Genomic DNA, 17,518 nt, shown 5'->3' on the forward strand with positions numbered 1-17,518 from the left:
TATTTTGTTCACTACATGATTTTCGTTAAAATGTATATTTAAGGAGATATTTGCAAAAAAACGAAGGAAAGCGCCAAAAATATATGAATCTTTAGTGGCCTGTAACTTGAAAAGTATTAGTTTTTTTGAAAAACTATAAGAGACATTTTATTCTTATAATTAGTTCTTCTATCGATTTCCGACGTTATTTTGAAAAAATGTAATTACACAATTGAGAGGGGGTGTCATCCCCCCGGGGGGTGATGGCGCAACCCGAATTGTTTTCACTTTTAAACTTGAGGGTAAGATGAACCTAATTCCAAAATTTCATTCAATTCGGAGCACAGTAAAAAAATTCAGAGGTTATACCCTTTTTTCCTCTCCGTTTACTGCACTAATACCCGTAGCGGGGTTTTTACAACTGTGCGAATGCGTAAGCATGGCATGAAAGCACAGTCTTTTACTTACAATACTTACTGCCTAAATTCACACGCTGTAGTAAATACTATAATATTAACTTATTATGAGGTAAAACTATCAATACTGAAGGTAAAATGTTTGCAAATAAAGTTGAATATTATTACGCAATGATACATATGTTTAGGCAATGAAATGAAAAATGTAATTAATTCTAAAAATTTAAAACAAAATACACAGAAAAAATTTCTATACGTTTTCTTACGTAATTCCTCATAAGTTTAGTCTCTGAAATAAAAAAATGATTTTAATCATAAAAATCAATTAATCAAAATACACAGAAAAGTTTGTTACAGGAAGGTTTTTTACGCGATTATACACTACACATTTTTACGCAATAAGTTTAGAATTGTAAAAATCATTTGGACTATTCTTTTTGAAGCATTGTAACAAATTTTCTAAGTTTTAAATTTTTAAGTTCTTCAGGAAGGCCCCTGTTTGTCCTTATAGTCTTACAAATTCTAGTTTTATTTTGTAGTAATAATAAACTTGTATTTACACTATTATAAAAATTGTCCATGTATTCATGATGCCACAAATTTAAATAAGGTTCTAATATATCTAATATAGTTGTCTGTAAACTATTGCCATTTCGACAGTAAATTTTTAAATTGCATATGTAGCCTGACTTTGCTTCGCAAGCCATTCTAATCAGAATACCATATTTTACTATTTTTGCTTATATGCTTATTTTGAATATGTATATATATATATATACTCGTATATATATATATATATATATATATATATATATATATATATAATATTTGAAGATTTATTTAGGTAATAGGAAGTAATAGGTCATTAAATACATTTAATTCCGTTGAATTCTTTCAAATAAAAGAAAATTGATAATAAAATACGAGAAATATATGATACATTTTGAAATTACCTGTAATCCAAGCACAATTGAAAAACATTGCGAAAATTCGTCATTCAACAGTAAATTAATGAATTAGTTTTATTACTCGCCGGATAGTATATTTGATAAAATTACCTGTTGCCAGGTACGTAAATTAGACAAAGTAATTCCATTCTCCAATTATGTATAAAGTACCTATATCACTTATAATCATACTATATACAATCTAGAGTTTTACGTTGAAAATTCGATTGTTTGTAATATTGTACGAAATTAAATTTTATGGTGTATAAATTAGTGACAAACCTAGAAGTTAATTACATAAATAATTATATGGTTTTATAAGCTACGTTCGATTATTTGTAAAAATGTAATAGCTTATTTTCATTATATCTCAAAAAGAATAAAAGAAACGTATAAAAGCATATAGATAAGAATCAAAGGGATCTTTCTGGCTTATTATTGTTTTTTATAATTTTTATTTCACACAAAAATTGACAGAGTTATGAATGTTTAAAGACTGCGCGGTCGCGCAAATTGGAAAAAAAAGTTTTTATAAAATCGTGAGTTTTCTGAAAATAGTTTGTACTGAAGTAGTGAATCTGCTAGAATCCATCAAGATGTCTATAATAAAGTGAATTCTAGATGGAATGTGAATTACTGTAATTCTGGTGGAAATGGCGCTCATTAAACCATATGATTTAAAAGAAAAAAACTTCGTATATGCTTCTTATTTGCATGATAGCTCACTCATTTTACACGCAGAAAACTTGTAACAGCACTCATTTTAAAGCTTATGTTGAGCACTATAAAACCCAATTTCACCGAAATGCATAAAATGTAAAACCTCGACACTAGATGGCTTTAAATACAACAATTAAATCTTGAACGAAATAAAAAACGACTTTGCTCTTTCGAATCTTGCTTAATATTTTTCCTAGAACACTTTATGTAATACCGATTTATTAAGATTTTTATTGACATTATTTTGTTCACTACATGATTTTCGTTAAAATGTATATTTAAGGAGATATTTGCAAAGAAACGAAGGAAAGCGCCAAAAATATATGAATCTTTAGTGGCCTGTAACTTGAAAAGTATTAGTTTTTTTGAAAAACTATAAGAGACATTTTATTCTTATAATTAGTTCTTCTATCGATTTCCGACGTTATTTTGAAAAAATGTAATTACACAATTGAGAGGGGGTGTCATCCCCCCGGGGGGTGATGGCGCAACCCGAATTGTTTTCACTTTTAAACTTGAGGGTAAGATGAACCTAATTCCAAAATTTCATTCAATTCGGAGCACAGTAAAAAAATTCAGAGGTTATACCCTTTTTTCCTCTCCGTTTACTGCACTAATACCCGTAGCGGGGTTTTTACAACTGTGCGAATGCGTAAGCATGGCATGAAAGCACAGTCTTTTACTTACAATACTTACTGCCTAAATTCACACGCTGTAGTAAATACTATAATATTAACTTATTATGAGGTAAAACTATCAATACTGAAGGTAAAATGTTTGCAAATAAAGTTGAATATTATTACGCAATGATACATATGTTTAGGCAATGAAATGAAAAATGTAATTAATTCTAAAAATTTAAAACAAAATACACAGAAAAAATTTCTATACGTTTTCTTACGTAATTCCTCATAAGTTTAGTCTCTGAAATAAAAAAATGATTTTAATCATAAAAATCAATTAATCAAAATACACAGAAAAGTTTGTTACAGGAAGGTTTTTTACGCGATTATACACTACACATTTTTACGCAATAAGTTTAGAATTGTAAAAATCATTTGGACTATTCTTTTTGAAGCATTGTAACAAATTTTCTAAGTTTTAAATTTTTAAGTTCTTCAGGAAGGCCCCTGTTTGTCCTTATAGTCTTACAAATTCTAGTTTTATTTTGTAGTAATAATAAACTTGTATTTACACTATTATAAAAATTGTCCATGTATTCATGATGCCACAAATTTAAATAAGGTTCTAATATATCTAATATAGTTGTCTGTAAACTATTGCCATTTCGACAGTAAATTTTTAAATTGCATATGTAGCCTGACTTTGCTTCGCAAGCCATTCTAATCAGAATACCATATTTTACTATTTTTGCTTATATGCTTATTTTGAATATGTATATATATATATATACTCGTATATATATATATATATATATATATATATATATATTTGAAGATTTATTTAGGTAATAGGAAGTAATAGGTCATTAAATACATTTAATTCCGTTGAATTCTTTCAAATAAAAGAAAATTGATAATAAAATACGAGAAATATATGATACATTTTGAAATTACCTGTAATCCAAGCACAATTGAAAAACATTGCGAAAATTCGTCATTCAACAGTAAATTAATGAATTAGTTTTATTACTCGCCGGATAGTATATTTGATAAAATTACCTGTTGCCAGGTACGTAAATTAGACAAAGTAATTCCATTCTCCAATTATGTATAAAGTACCTATATCACTTATAATCATACTATATACAATCTAGAGTTTTACGTTGAAAATTCGATTGTTTGTAATATTGTACGAAATTAAATTTTATGGTGTATAAATTAGTGACAAACCTAGAAGTTAATTACATAAATAATTATATGGTTTTATAAGCTACGTTCGATTATTTGTAAAAATGTAATAGCTTATTTTTGACATTGTATTTGAAAATTAAATTACATGAATTATCGAAACGCAATAAATACAAAGATAATAGCAAAATATATAAATGATAATATAGTATTAAAAAAAATAGTATGTTTACCAAAAATGCTGACGTAAAACATATTGTCTTAAATAAAATACCAAATATTTATGTAATATATACGTATTTGCGTATCGAAAATAATTTTAAAGAATAAATTATAATTTTATTATAGTTCTATAATAAATATAAAACTAGCGTTGCAACCGCTCATAGTAAGAAATTTCGTTCGCTCTTCGCATCTAGCATGTCCGACCGAGTACCCGAAAATACCCGCACCCGCAGTTGAATGACAATCCTAAAATCGAGTACCAGTACCCGCACCGCCGAAAGTGTGTTAAAAAGATTTATTTTTTTTAAACTTTGACAAAATTTGATTTTTGAGAAATTTTAAATTTTTGAAGAAAAATTGATTTTTTTGGAAGAAAAAACTTGGAAAAAAAATGTTTTTTTCATTTTGAAATATTTTGGAAATTTTGAACTTTATTCCAAAGCAATCGCACTGCTTTAGCTGCATGAAGACGAATTATCGAAGCGCGTAAGCGCCGCGTCGCCGTCTAACGGACGGAAATGTAAACGAAATTGATACACATTATTAACCCTTTCGACTCGGATGCCGGATAACTATATTTGAAAGCAATACAACCACATTTTGACAAAATTTGATACAAAAAAAAATTCCGAGTTGAGAGATATGTATAGCACTATAATATTCCGAGCGCAGCGTACCGACTAGCAGTCCGACTCCCGAGTGGAAAGTGTTAATATATCTATAAAATATCTGATAATTTGATATCCATATGTCTAATGATCATTTTTGAACGCCAAATGGATTTTTTTTTACTAGATCTCCGAAATCGCTAGGCCTGCTTTTATAAAAATTTAATCAGTTCTTTACCTTGTAAATACGAGTAAAATCTTCTTTGAATTATTAAAATCGGACGCTCCGTTCTCTTAAAAACTGAACTACCGTTCTTGGCACTTTTTGCCCCGTATCTTCGGAACCGATAGACCAGTCTTTGCCAAAAAAATAATCAGCACGTCTCCTTATTAACACGAATCGAATGTTTTTTTAAATTATTCAAATCGGTTGATCCGTGTTCCTGAGATCGTCGACGAAAATTTGTATCCGCACACACACACACACGCGCACGCACATACACACACACATCCATTTTTTCTAAGGTATGCCAAAATGTTCAAAAGGTTGTGAAACGTAAAGATATATACAAAAAAATATTTTCGTTTTTTGCGATTCCTATAACTTACACTACGGGAAGTTAAATATTATATTTTTGGTAATTTCAATAATGTTTCACAAGTGAAACGTAGAATCAGTTTGATCTTATCTTTAGACCAACGACCTACAAACAATTCGAGTGATAAAACTTAGGAACAGTAAACCATCTGCTGAGAGGTACTGCACACTACAGTGCAAGGAACATTCGCTCTATGATTTTATTGTAATACTCGAATACGGTTTATGATGCGTTTCTATGGTAGTTCATTATGTTGAAGTTTTAACAGTTGAAGAAGTATTTTCATGTTGCAAATTTTGAATTGATGGAAAGTTATTGATGGAGAGTGTAGTAAGCAAAATATATTTGTGACATTATTGATTCATTTTGATTAAATATTTATAGTATAGTTTATGATATTAAATGAGTTTGACTGAATTTCAATTTAACAAGTATATGGTGTATGATCAGTGGCACAAGAAATGAAATAATATTTTTGAATAGAAAGTATATTATTACTGTCAAGAATTAGAGAACGCAACAAAATATCAATCAATCAAAGTTATGTTAATTGCATATTATAAGTATGTGTAAACCTATATACACCATAAAAAATATACTATAAATATAATTATAAAGCATAAACATTAGTCAACTCGCTGAGCATGACACAACAATATAATTTAGAAATGTATTATCGAGTTTTAGTCCTAAATAAAAAATTAAATGAAAAGAACGATAATAATGTATCAAAATCTTGAAACTGTGCTAATTCAATTTAAATAGAAACAGTTTCAGATTAGGTTGTCTCTTGCAAAACCTATTAATATAATCCAGGAACATTTATACCGATGCTTTTCTGACGCAACCTCGTACTCGATTTTTGACGATTTTGAGTTTTAATCGGAAAATCAATCACTAAATATAGACGCATAGATCTGTGAAGTTTTGTAAAAAAAAATCAACCGAACGTTTTTTTATTGAGAAAAATACAATCACGTATCTCATTTCAGAAAAATGTGCCATGCGCAACCTCGTATCTCAGAATACATGGTGGCGTATATGAACAAGTTTCGCTGTCAGCAATGTTGTTTAGTTCAATCCTTCTAATAAAAATTATTATTCAATTAAGTTATTTGTTATTAAAACTTAATGAACGATAGTTAATAAATATATTTATTATTTACTTACCGCAAGTTATAGTAATTTTCCGAAAATTGAAAATGAAACTTTTTGCATATTTAACGTTTCAGAGGTTTCTGAATATCTTGACATACCTTAATAAAATGGATGTATGTGTTTGTGTGCGTGTGTGTGTGGATATAATTTTCTGTCCACGTTTTCGGGAGCACAGATCAACCGATTTGAAACATTCAAAAATAATCGTTTCCTATTGAGAAAACAGAGCATCCGATTTGAATTATTTAAAAACATTCAATTTGTATTGATGACGTGGTGATTAGTTTCTGAAAAAGACAGGCCCAGTCGTTTCAAAGCTTCCGATTCGAATGATTCAATGAACATTTTGCAGTATAAAGAATCGATTAGTTTAGGAAAGCAGAATTTTTTTGTCCATTTTTTTTAATTTACAATTATTTCTTTGTTTAAATATGAAAAATGATTCGGATTTTAATTTTAATGCTAGCTAAAATTCTAAAACTCTCTTATATACTTCAAATAAATAAATTTAAATTTGCAAATTAGTTTATATAATTCTTAGAAATATATATGAGATATGTTTTTTTTTACTTTTATTTACTTTTTATGTAAACATATATAAACGTCGTTGTCCAGTTTATTCTTATATTTTGTCATTCAAATACAAATAACAAAAGTTACAGTACTTACAATAATCTATTTGTAATCATTAATTATTCCTCGATTCTATTTAATTACGGAACGGGAAGTTCCACCAATTTGCTTAAAGGCACGATGCCATGCACCACTAGTTATATTTTTATTATGTTGAGAACAAATATCACAGTAAGCTACAAAAATTGAACAATTATCAATTCTTACTGACAATAAATGAAATTAAATTTTGTATTTTTTAGAGTTAGATAATGTGTCATCCGCAGATAAAAAATCATTAAATAAAGAAATAATAACAAAAAAGAATAAAAGTAACAATAAAAATGATAATCACAAAGTAGTAAATTATAAATCCATGAAAGAGCTAAATATCCTAGATATTGAAATACCTAAACTATGGCCAGATACTATATTGTCGTAATTATAAACTAACATATACCACAAGTTTAATAATGTTTGTTTTTTTTATTAAGAATTATTTGAAAAGTTGATCGATTCTAAAAATAAAACAATTGAAGAAAGTTATTCATGTACTCTTATTTGAAAATAGCATGACGCAACCACGTATGTTACATTTTTTTCCGTGCGACAAACACGTATCTCAAAGAATTGAAGAAAAAATAATGATTAATTGTTTGTAATATCATACTTGTCTCAAATAATTGTCACAAGATTGAATATTTTTAAAATTTATAAAAAAATTTGTTAAAAGCAGTTCAAAAATTCGTTATAAAACGTTTTTTGTCTCTCCTGAAAAGTAGTAGTTTCTGAGATACGAGGTTGCGTCAGAAAAGCATCGATATGTGCCTTCGGGAGGTTTTTGTGCGGCCCCTTGCCGTCTCGTACAAAATAGCAGAGTTACTTTGACACTATTGTAACATCAGATTACTATCCTGAAAAACAGACTCTTAGGCAGATACGAAATAGAGATGTAATATAATATATCAATATTATTTAATATAAGCAATATTTTCGATTTCGCAAGACATCGCCTATTATATGATACAAGAAGTATTATAAAAAAAATTAACAGTGCAAAAGAATCATTAGCACCCGGGTTGAAGATTTTTATGCGTATCCGTAGTAAAATGATAAAAATTTATACTTCTCGCAACCAAAAGCAAATCCATAACTTTGGCGGAGATCGGAGCAACCAGATTTTACCTAGATATATTGGCAATTTTATGAGACCATAGTTATAAAATGACACAAAACTATACCTTTTTTCATAAAACACAAAAATATATTTTTAAAAATTGGTGTCTAGTGGCAAGTTACTGAAACTTTCCGTACTGAAAATTACATTTTATAAAAAGTTTTAAATTTTTTTGAAAAATGATGAAAATTGAGTTTAACCTTTTTTCATATTTCGATTTTTTTTGTAGATTATTACCTTTTATGTATTAAATTTATTAAAATTAAATTTTATTCGAATGATCCGATTCCTATTGATAGCGAGACGTGCTGATTAGTTATTGGCCAAAGCAGGTCCCAAAAATAATAATTCAGTTTTTGAAAAATGGAACGTCCAATATCATTAAAAGAAATTTACATGTATAAACAAAACGGAGAACTGATTAAATTTGTGGGAGGCAGGTCTGGCGGTTTCGATGCTCCAATAGAAAAATTAAAAAAAAACATTTGGCGGTCAAAAGTGATCATTAAACATCTGCACATCAAATTATCATATATTTTAATAATAAGTATACATTTTGTTTACATTTTACTATGGGTTCTGTATCATTATTTATTCTGCGGGGCGACGCTTACGCGCTTCTTTATTTTGTCTCTACGCAGCTAAAGCAGGGCGATCGCTTTACAAATAGTTCTTGTTTTATTTTAATTTTTTGTACGGGAAGTTCCAGCAATTTGCCTTAAGGCACGATGCCAAGCACCACTATTTATAGTATGTAATGCGTAATAAATTTTCTGCAATTAAATAGCAATTTTAATTTTAGAAAAATGATATATAAAAACTATTTTACCTAAAAATTCAGGGATGTGGCGGCATTTTTGTCAGTGCCCCAGGGCGCCAAATATCTAAATCCGCCCCTGCGTATTTATATGCACATAATATATAAAATTTATTTATATTTAAATCTTGAAATATAAATATAGGGTAAGGTTTTTGAAATGAGAACAACTTAAATGCAAAATATAAAGTAACAATACATTTTGTGCATAATAAATACATATTTTAATTAAAATATTTTTTTCATGTGCATTATTATGAGTTTATACATTATCAAATAATACGCTTATTTTTATGGGTAAACATTATCATTCTCTAAATGGATTAAGTACATAATTTATTAATAATATTTTTTAAATTATATTTTTAAATGTCTGTCAATAGTGACTAGTCTAGGTATATTTCTTTTGGCAAGAGGTAACGTTGCGTTTAATGCATTAATCCTATTTTTTATTATAACAACTATTGTCCTTAATGACAAAAGGAATATTCATACCGAAAGTTTACAAATGAATTTAATCTGGCTTTTCCAAAGCCCGAAATTCCCTAAATTAACCGTTAACATTTTAGTTTGCAAAATAAAAATCTATCAGTGAATGGTATAAGAAAAATATATAATTTCTTATTTCAAATAATTATGTAACAATAAGAAAATGAAAATCAATTTCAAATCAAAACACTTTAATATCATTTTTATATAAAAAATGAATATTTAAATGAAATTAAAACGAACTAAAATATTTATAATTCATTTAAAATTTAATTTATAAAATATTTAAAATTTTTAAGTATTTTATTTACTTTTTCTATATAATGCAATAAATTGTTAAAACTATGAAAAAATTATAATACTTTCACAAAAGTCACTTTTTTAGGTCAATCAGCTTATGCGGCCTCTTTTATTGCTGCCTAATTTAAGTGCGGCCTCTAACGGCAAAAAGGTTCCCCACCTCTGTGCTATGCAGTGAGGATAAACTATGTTTTTTGTCAGCTGCCCCTTTCGCTTATATACAAATTTGCAATCAATTAGTTATCATGCTAGACATATTTTTATGGCAAAACGTTTAGTTATTATATATATATATATATATATATATATATATTCAGGGCCAGCCCTACCTTGCAAACTATGCATGCGAATAATGCGGCCGCGTGCCATGTAGGAGGGATGCCAACACGAGATTCGGATATGAAATTTATATCATATGTTAAATATATATATATATATATATATATATTATGTGTGTGTGTGTGTGTGTGTGTATTTTGTATGATTCTGAATTTAATGTTGACATATGTATTAACACTTTCGGAACGGCACCGAATTCAAAACAATATACTCTACCGGCTGTAAACTTGATTTCATCGTGTATGTTATGCAATTTGTTTGATAAAAATTTTTAATATTTCGAAATTTAGATGACTCAGCTGAATAAGGCGTTATTAATGGAAAATTGCGAGTTGATTTAATTGAAACAAAGCTTTTAAAAAAAAGACAAATTCTAATAAAGAAAAATGAGAAATTGGGAGACGGCGCCTAGAAAATGGCTTATTTATTGCGAGAAATTAAATCGTGACTTTTGTTTTTGTTGTAAACGTTTCGCAGCTGATGAACTACTAGACTAGCAGAAGGTTATTATGACAGTAGAAATCTTATACAACTTTACTATATTATTCAATATACAATTCAATGCAAGTAAAAAAGATACAGATGATAATTATTGTTCAATTTGTTTCTTTTTGAAAATAAAGATGTAGAAATAAGGAAAAGTTTTTTGTGCATTGTTGATATAACCGATTCAATGGGACCTGGATTATGTTCAACAATAAAGGATAGAAATGGAGCAAATATGAAAAATGGGTACAGAATTTACTTTGGAACAAAATCCTCGAGATTTTTTTGTACCTTGTGTTGCCCATACTCTAAATTTAATTATTAACTGGGCAAGAATAGTTAAAATTAATTAAAATTAGTTTTTTTTAGTATCATTTAAGAAATATATAAAGGGTATGGGCGTGTTTGCATACAGAATTGACCCCACCCTGGTATTTAAATAATTTTGATGCCATTCTATAGGTATTTTCGAGAAATTCCGATATACTAAATTTCAAATCCGTAGCTCATATTCAGATATCATTGAAAATGTGTGAAAGTGGTCCCTTTTTTTTAAGTCGTTTTTTGTCGCAACAGAGAAAGATATTCGCAAACCAATCTATTCACATCGGTATGTACTATATTATTAATAACAAATATTGTTTAATAATTATTTGTTAGTGCATGAAAAAGTGAAATTAATACTTTGTTTTAAATTTTCGGCTAGTGCGGTTGTTTGGACTAATTTTTAATTAGCATCATTAGAAAGGGTATTAAATTTTCTTTATCTGTCCAAAATTTTGTTTTATTTCATGTGGTAGAACATATTCAAAAGTAGAAAAAAACAGAGCAAGTACACGCTCGCGCTCATATAACAGCCCGTTATTTTAGACAATTATCACTAAATATATAAAAAATAGGTTGATAAAATATATACATAACTAGCTGTAAGTGGTATTCTGTCTTGCGGCAATTATGGCATCGTGCCTTAAGGCAAATTGCAGGAACTTCCCGTACCGTAACGAAATGTTCGTGGAATACTGAATGTTTTCAAATAGATTATTATAAATATTGTAACATTGTCTAATATTTATGAGAATTATATAAACTGAATTGCAGAGTTGAAATTATTTGTAAAGTATATTAGAACTATAGTCAGAATTAAAGATAAAATCTGAAATATTTTCGATATACAAAAAATTATTAAAAAAAAAAAAAAAAAAAAAATGGAACAATTTTTTTTTCCAAAATCAATTATTTTGTTAAGACAAGCAGAAAGTTCTTTGAATCATTTAAATCGGACGCTTAGTTCTCTCAAAAATTGCCATTTTTCACATATTTAGCTCCGTATCTTCAAAATGGCTGGGCCTGCCTTTGCCAAAAACCAATAAACACTTCTCCCAATCATTACTAATTGAATGTTTTTTTAGATCATTCAAATCGGATACTCCGTTCTCTCAAAAATTCGATTTCTATTTTGTGCACTCTTTGCTCCGTATCTCCGAAACGGCTGGACCTGCCTTTGCCAAAAACTAATCAGCTCTTTTCCCTATCAATAGGAATCGAATGTTTTTTGAACCATTCAAATCGGTTGATCCGTACGCCCGAAAACGTGGACGAAAATGTCGGTATATGATTTCTATTCATGCTACAGCAATATATATATATCGTCGCAAAAACCACACATAATATACAAAATGTTCAAAAAACATTCGATTCCTATTAATAAGGAGATGTGCTGATTTCGGCAAAGGCAGGTCCAGCCGTTTCGGAGATACAAAGCAAAGAGTGCAGAAAATAGAAATGGAGTTTTTGAGAGATCGGAGCATCCGATTTAAATGATCTAAAAAACATTCAATGCGTATTGACGGGGAGTAGGGGTGATTAGTTTTCGGCAAAGGCAGGTCCAGCGGTTTCGGTGATACAGAACTAAATGTGCAAAAAATGACAGATTTTGAGGGAACTAAGCGTCCGATTTGAATGATTCAAAAAACTTTCAGCTTGTGTTGACAAAACAATTGCTTTTGGAGAAAAAAAATTCATTCAATTTTTTCTTTTTTTTTTTGTAGATCGAAAATAATTCAGATTTCAATTTTAATTCTGCCTTTTAAAGCTCACTTATATACTTTAAATGAATATTTTTGACTAAGTGATCCAGTCAAGTTAAAATCGCAAAAAAATCGAAAATGAAAATTTTTATATATTTTTACGTTTCAAAGGTTTCTGAATATTTTGGCATACCTTAGAAAAAAAAGATGTATATATGTGGGTGTGTGTATGTGTATATGTGCGTGTGTGTGTCCGGATACAAATTTTCGTCGACGATGGAACACCGATCAACCGATTTGAATATTTCAAAAAACATTCGATTCGCATTGATAAGGAGACGTGCTGATCAGTTTTTGGCTGCGGCAGGTTTAGCCGTTCAGTAGATACAGAGCAAAAAGTGCCAAAAACGGTAACTCAGTTTTTAAGAGAACGGAGCTTCCGATTTTAATGATTCAAAAAAGATTTTACTTGTATTGACAAGATGATTAACTGATTTTTGGGAAGGCAGGTCCAGCGGTTATTCTCAATAAAAATAAGTTAAAAAAATGTCATTTAGCGGTCAAAAATGTTTATTGAACATATGGACATCAAGTTATCAGATATTTTAGAGATTTTATCAATGTGTTTCCATTTTGTGTATTTTTTTTTCGTTCCGTACCAAGATTTTTAATTACGGTACGGGAAGTTCCAGTAATTTGCCTTAAGGCACGATGCCATGCACCCCACTAGTTTTTAATTTTGGTGTGCTGTTTGGAGAACACTACAGTTCTGTACCTGTCGATTTTGCAGTTTTCTTATATTTTAGTGACGATTTAATTTTGTTAGTGTATAATTTAGTTATTACCATAATATAATTAATAATGCCGTAAAATTTCAAATATCGTTTTAATTAATGATGATGCACAATTGTATAGTAGTTCAACAGTTAATATCAGTATTTATAGGTAGAGATATTCTATTCAATATATTTTTATATATTATTTAATTTAAAAAAAAAACTTCAAGATATTATTTAATATATTTATGACTAACTTAGTATACTTGCCATTATATATATTGCTGTAGCATGAATAGAAATTATATACCGACATACTATTATTATGTATATATTTTATCAACCTATTTTTTATTTATTTATTGATAATTGTATAAAATATCAATCATATAGTATACTTGTGCAATATATGAATAATATATATTTAATTGTATATAAATATAATTACTATTAAACAGCTACAAATAAATATATAATTATTCAAAATAAAAATGTATATATCTTGTGTTTTATTAAAAATGTTTTACAAAGAAATGTTCCATATTTATACGCAGAATTTATCAAGACGCGCGGCGAGCAGTCCTGTTGCTAGTCGTTGCAAATCAGAGACGACTTACGAGTATACGGGTTGTTATACGAGCGCGAGCGTGTACTTGCTCTGTTTTTTCTACTTTTGAAAATATTCTACCACATGAAATAAAACAAAATTTTAGACAGTTAAAGAAAATTGAATACCCTTTCTAATGATGCTAATTAAAAATTAGTCCAAACAACCACACTACTCGAACATTCAAAACAAAAAATTATTTTCACTTTTTCATGCACTAACAAATAATCATTAAACAATATTTATTATTAATAATATAGTACATGCCGATGTGAATAGATTGGCGTTATTGGTTTGTCGATATCTTTCACAGTTGCGACAAAAAACGACTGAAAAAAGGGTCCACTTTCACACATTTTCAATGCTATCTCGGCCAAATGATAAGCTACGGATTTGAAATTTGGTATATCGTTTTTTTTCGAAAATACCTATAAAATGGCTTCAAAATCAATTAAATACCAGGGTGGGAAACACGCCCATACCCTTTCTTTGCATCTTCTACTAATCTTTGGACAATACTTTTGAAATACGTTAAAAGTTTAACTTTAAAATAACAATCTGATACACGATAGGGCAGTAAAGACGAATACAATTCGACCGTTATAATATCAATGAGAAGTTTACGATGCAATTTTGGATATTGTAAATAATGAAAAATTAGATTAAAAATCCAACGCGAATTACGAAATCTTGAAAAATGAAAGTAATACTACATAAGTTTAGCAGTCCCGCTCTCTTGCGCTGTAAATAAGGAATACTAAAACATCTCGATATAATTGCGATAGAAAATCAGCAAAACAAAAACTAGATAGTAACTACTGTCTGAAGTTAAACTACTGTCGCTTTTAAACAATATACCGAAAAAATAGTTTAGTGCAGAGCCATGCATAATGCATCAAAATAAGATGTACTGAAGACTATAAATAAAGTTAATTTATTAGTACCATGTGTAGAAATTCTAGAACTGTTGTATGTTTCATGCAAAGAACGTAACGTAACGTAATGCTGAACATATTATAATTCTATAAATGTAAATCTATTCTTACCAATAAATAGATTTAATGGGCTCAATTCTCTGACAGCTCATTATTAATGTAATTCATTTTTCTCGAATTCGCCTGTACTGTAATTGAGAGCTTTAACTACATGCTACATCTAGGGATGCAAAAAGACTTAATACCCACCACCAAGATCATAATCAGTTCAAACATAGTCATTAAAAAAACGACCAATTTAGTGAATGATGCGTTGTGCATATTATAGAAGCATTGCAATATCAATCTGCAAGGCGTTTAAATAATAATATAGTCGTCCATACAGTAATATGTCACATTAAAATAAGAGATCTGACAACAGCGTCGCAGGCTCTAGGACCGTAACCCCAAGCTATGAGATGCTAGCGCAGAGGCAGACCCGGTGGAATTCATACCCCTAAACATGTGTTCGCTATACCCTGAGCGTATCCACTTACAAAATAAATAGGACAACGACGCATCGGTACATAAACCTTTAATATTAATTTTACAATGGAAGGAGATATCAATAGCATAGTTAAAATAGGTAGAATTGATCAAATTTATGATTTTCAACAAAATAGAGTTTTAATAGTTTTTAATAAAATTCATCAAAAAAAGAAATTAATCCGAAGACGATTTTCCGTGTATTAAATTTAATTAAGCAACTTTATAACTAGATGCGAATCAAAATTGAATTTTGATATACTGCGGTTGAATCTGATATTGTAGTTATTCAACAGCAAATGTTTCTAGACAAGAATGAGGTTCTGCATGATTTCATTGTTTGAGAACTAAACTATCGTTGCGAATATAAAACATGGAACTGATTTCAAAAGTACGAGTTACTTTTATAAACATAGCAAGTTTAAGACAATTTATTTTCAATTTATATATAAATTAATCAAAATATTTATACCGGCTTATAATACTTAAAAAAATGATTTAACTGTGATGCGAAAGTGGCGATAATGTACTATAACAAAAGCTATTAATGATTAATTCATACACCAGCTTGCTAGTATATGCGGCAAGAGTGATGAATCAACAATAACCACGGCGATAAAATGCAACATAGGTTTGTAAAAAATACTTACGGGATAATACATCCCCTGTGGCGGCAAGAAAAATGCACCTGAGCCCCACAGTTTGAAGGCTTTCTAATACTATTTAAAGCAATAAAATAAATATAAGCGCTTCTTCACAATTATCTCGGCCAGAAGCAAATGAATGCTCTCCTGGCGTGTGTCGTCGTCGGCTTACAAATTACACGAACACATGTACACTGATTCGGAACGTCACTGATGCTTTACTACGTACAGTATTTGCTTGATAGGTGCACAGAGCTCACTCACATAATTGTAGAAATAATTTTGGCACGTATATTACTATATATTATTAGTCACTTGAGAATACTGTTTGATGGCGCAAGTTTTGTATATGATTGGCTCTGCGCAGAAGGAGCGTTGTCATTGAAACCTATCGTATATTGTATTGTGCCGTTCGTTAAAGGCATTCACCAACCGACGCAGTTGTGGCGTTTCAACTCTCGACTGAACGACTCAACAACGATACCTCTTCGGACAATTCTATACTCATGCCGATTACACACGACATACAGAGTCTGGAGCCGAAGCACATGCGCATCTCATTGTGACATAGAGGGGGACTGTGGTAACTGCGCCGGAGCGACCCTGGTCAAAGTACGGCCGTGCTCACCGCTCGTAGCTGAAAATTGCTAGAAGTCGAATGATAAAATTATGGCTATACTAAAAATTAAACTTGCTTGATTTAAATATTAAAAATCAGTTAAGATCATAACTTATTTCGAATCAAAAACTTTCATACTTGATCTTGAGAAGCAAATTACACTATGTGGATCGCCATGAATAACCCACACGCCCAATCAATTAAACAATATTCAATACAGTGTTCATAAAAATACATTCGAGGAGTGTTAATGTTTTTAAAAATATTTTTTTATATTCCACAATCCAATAAACAGAACTAATAAACAGCACATTAAACCTAAATTGTTAAAGAATATCACACAATTTTTAACTTCCCGAAGGAGAAGTTTATGTTTTCATCAAAAAAACCGATTCTCTAATTTTATGTTTTCTCGACGTTTCAAGCCATTCTGAATCGAATGAGACCAAATTTAGAAAAAGTATGTGTGTGTGTGTGTATGTGAACAGATTTTTTGCCGTAAATCGACGTTTTCTCGAAAACGGCTGGGCCGAATTCAAAAATTTAAAAGCCATTCGATGTATCTCGACGAGGACTATTGTTTGTCAGTGCGACGATCGGCCAAGCCGTTTGTTTATAAATCGCAGAAAAGTGAAAAAAATTTCGTCTACGTTTTAGCCCGCAATTCTGAATTGATTTTGAAAATTCAAAAACCGTTCGAAA

At 29.6% G+C, this 17,518-nt stretch overlaps 1 protein-coding gene across 1 annotated transcript in view; it reads right to left on the reverse strand.

Moving 5' to 3' along the window:
• The window catches only part of LOC113377334 (RNA binding protein fox-1 homolog 2), a 312,484-nt gene extending 295,779 nt beyond the window's left edge, over positions 1–16,705 (reverse strand). Inside the window, exon 1 of the mRNA XM_026617617.1 lies at positions 16,204–16,705. Within this exon, the coding sequence (XP_026473402.1) occupies positions 16,204–16,215 (12 nt within the window). The 5' untranslated portion in view covers positions 16,216–16,705. The remainder of the gene's footprint in view (positions 1–16,203) is intronic.
• Between the last annotated feature and the right edge of the window lie 813 nt (positions 16,706–17,518).

Source organism: Ctenocephalides felis, unplaced genomic scaffold (assembly GCF_003426905.1).
Source record: "Ctenocephalides felis isolate EL2017-DRISC unplaced genomic scaffold, ASM342690v1 CF-g0.4_SCAFFOLD_01886, whole genome shotgun sequence".
NCBI classification, from domain to species: domain Eukaryota; kingdom Metazoa; phylum Arthropoda; class Insecta; order Siphonaptera; family Pulicidae; genus Ctenocephalides; species Ctenocephalides felis.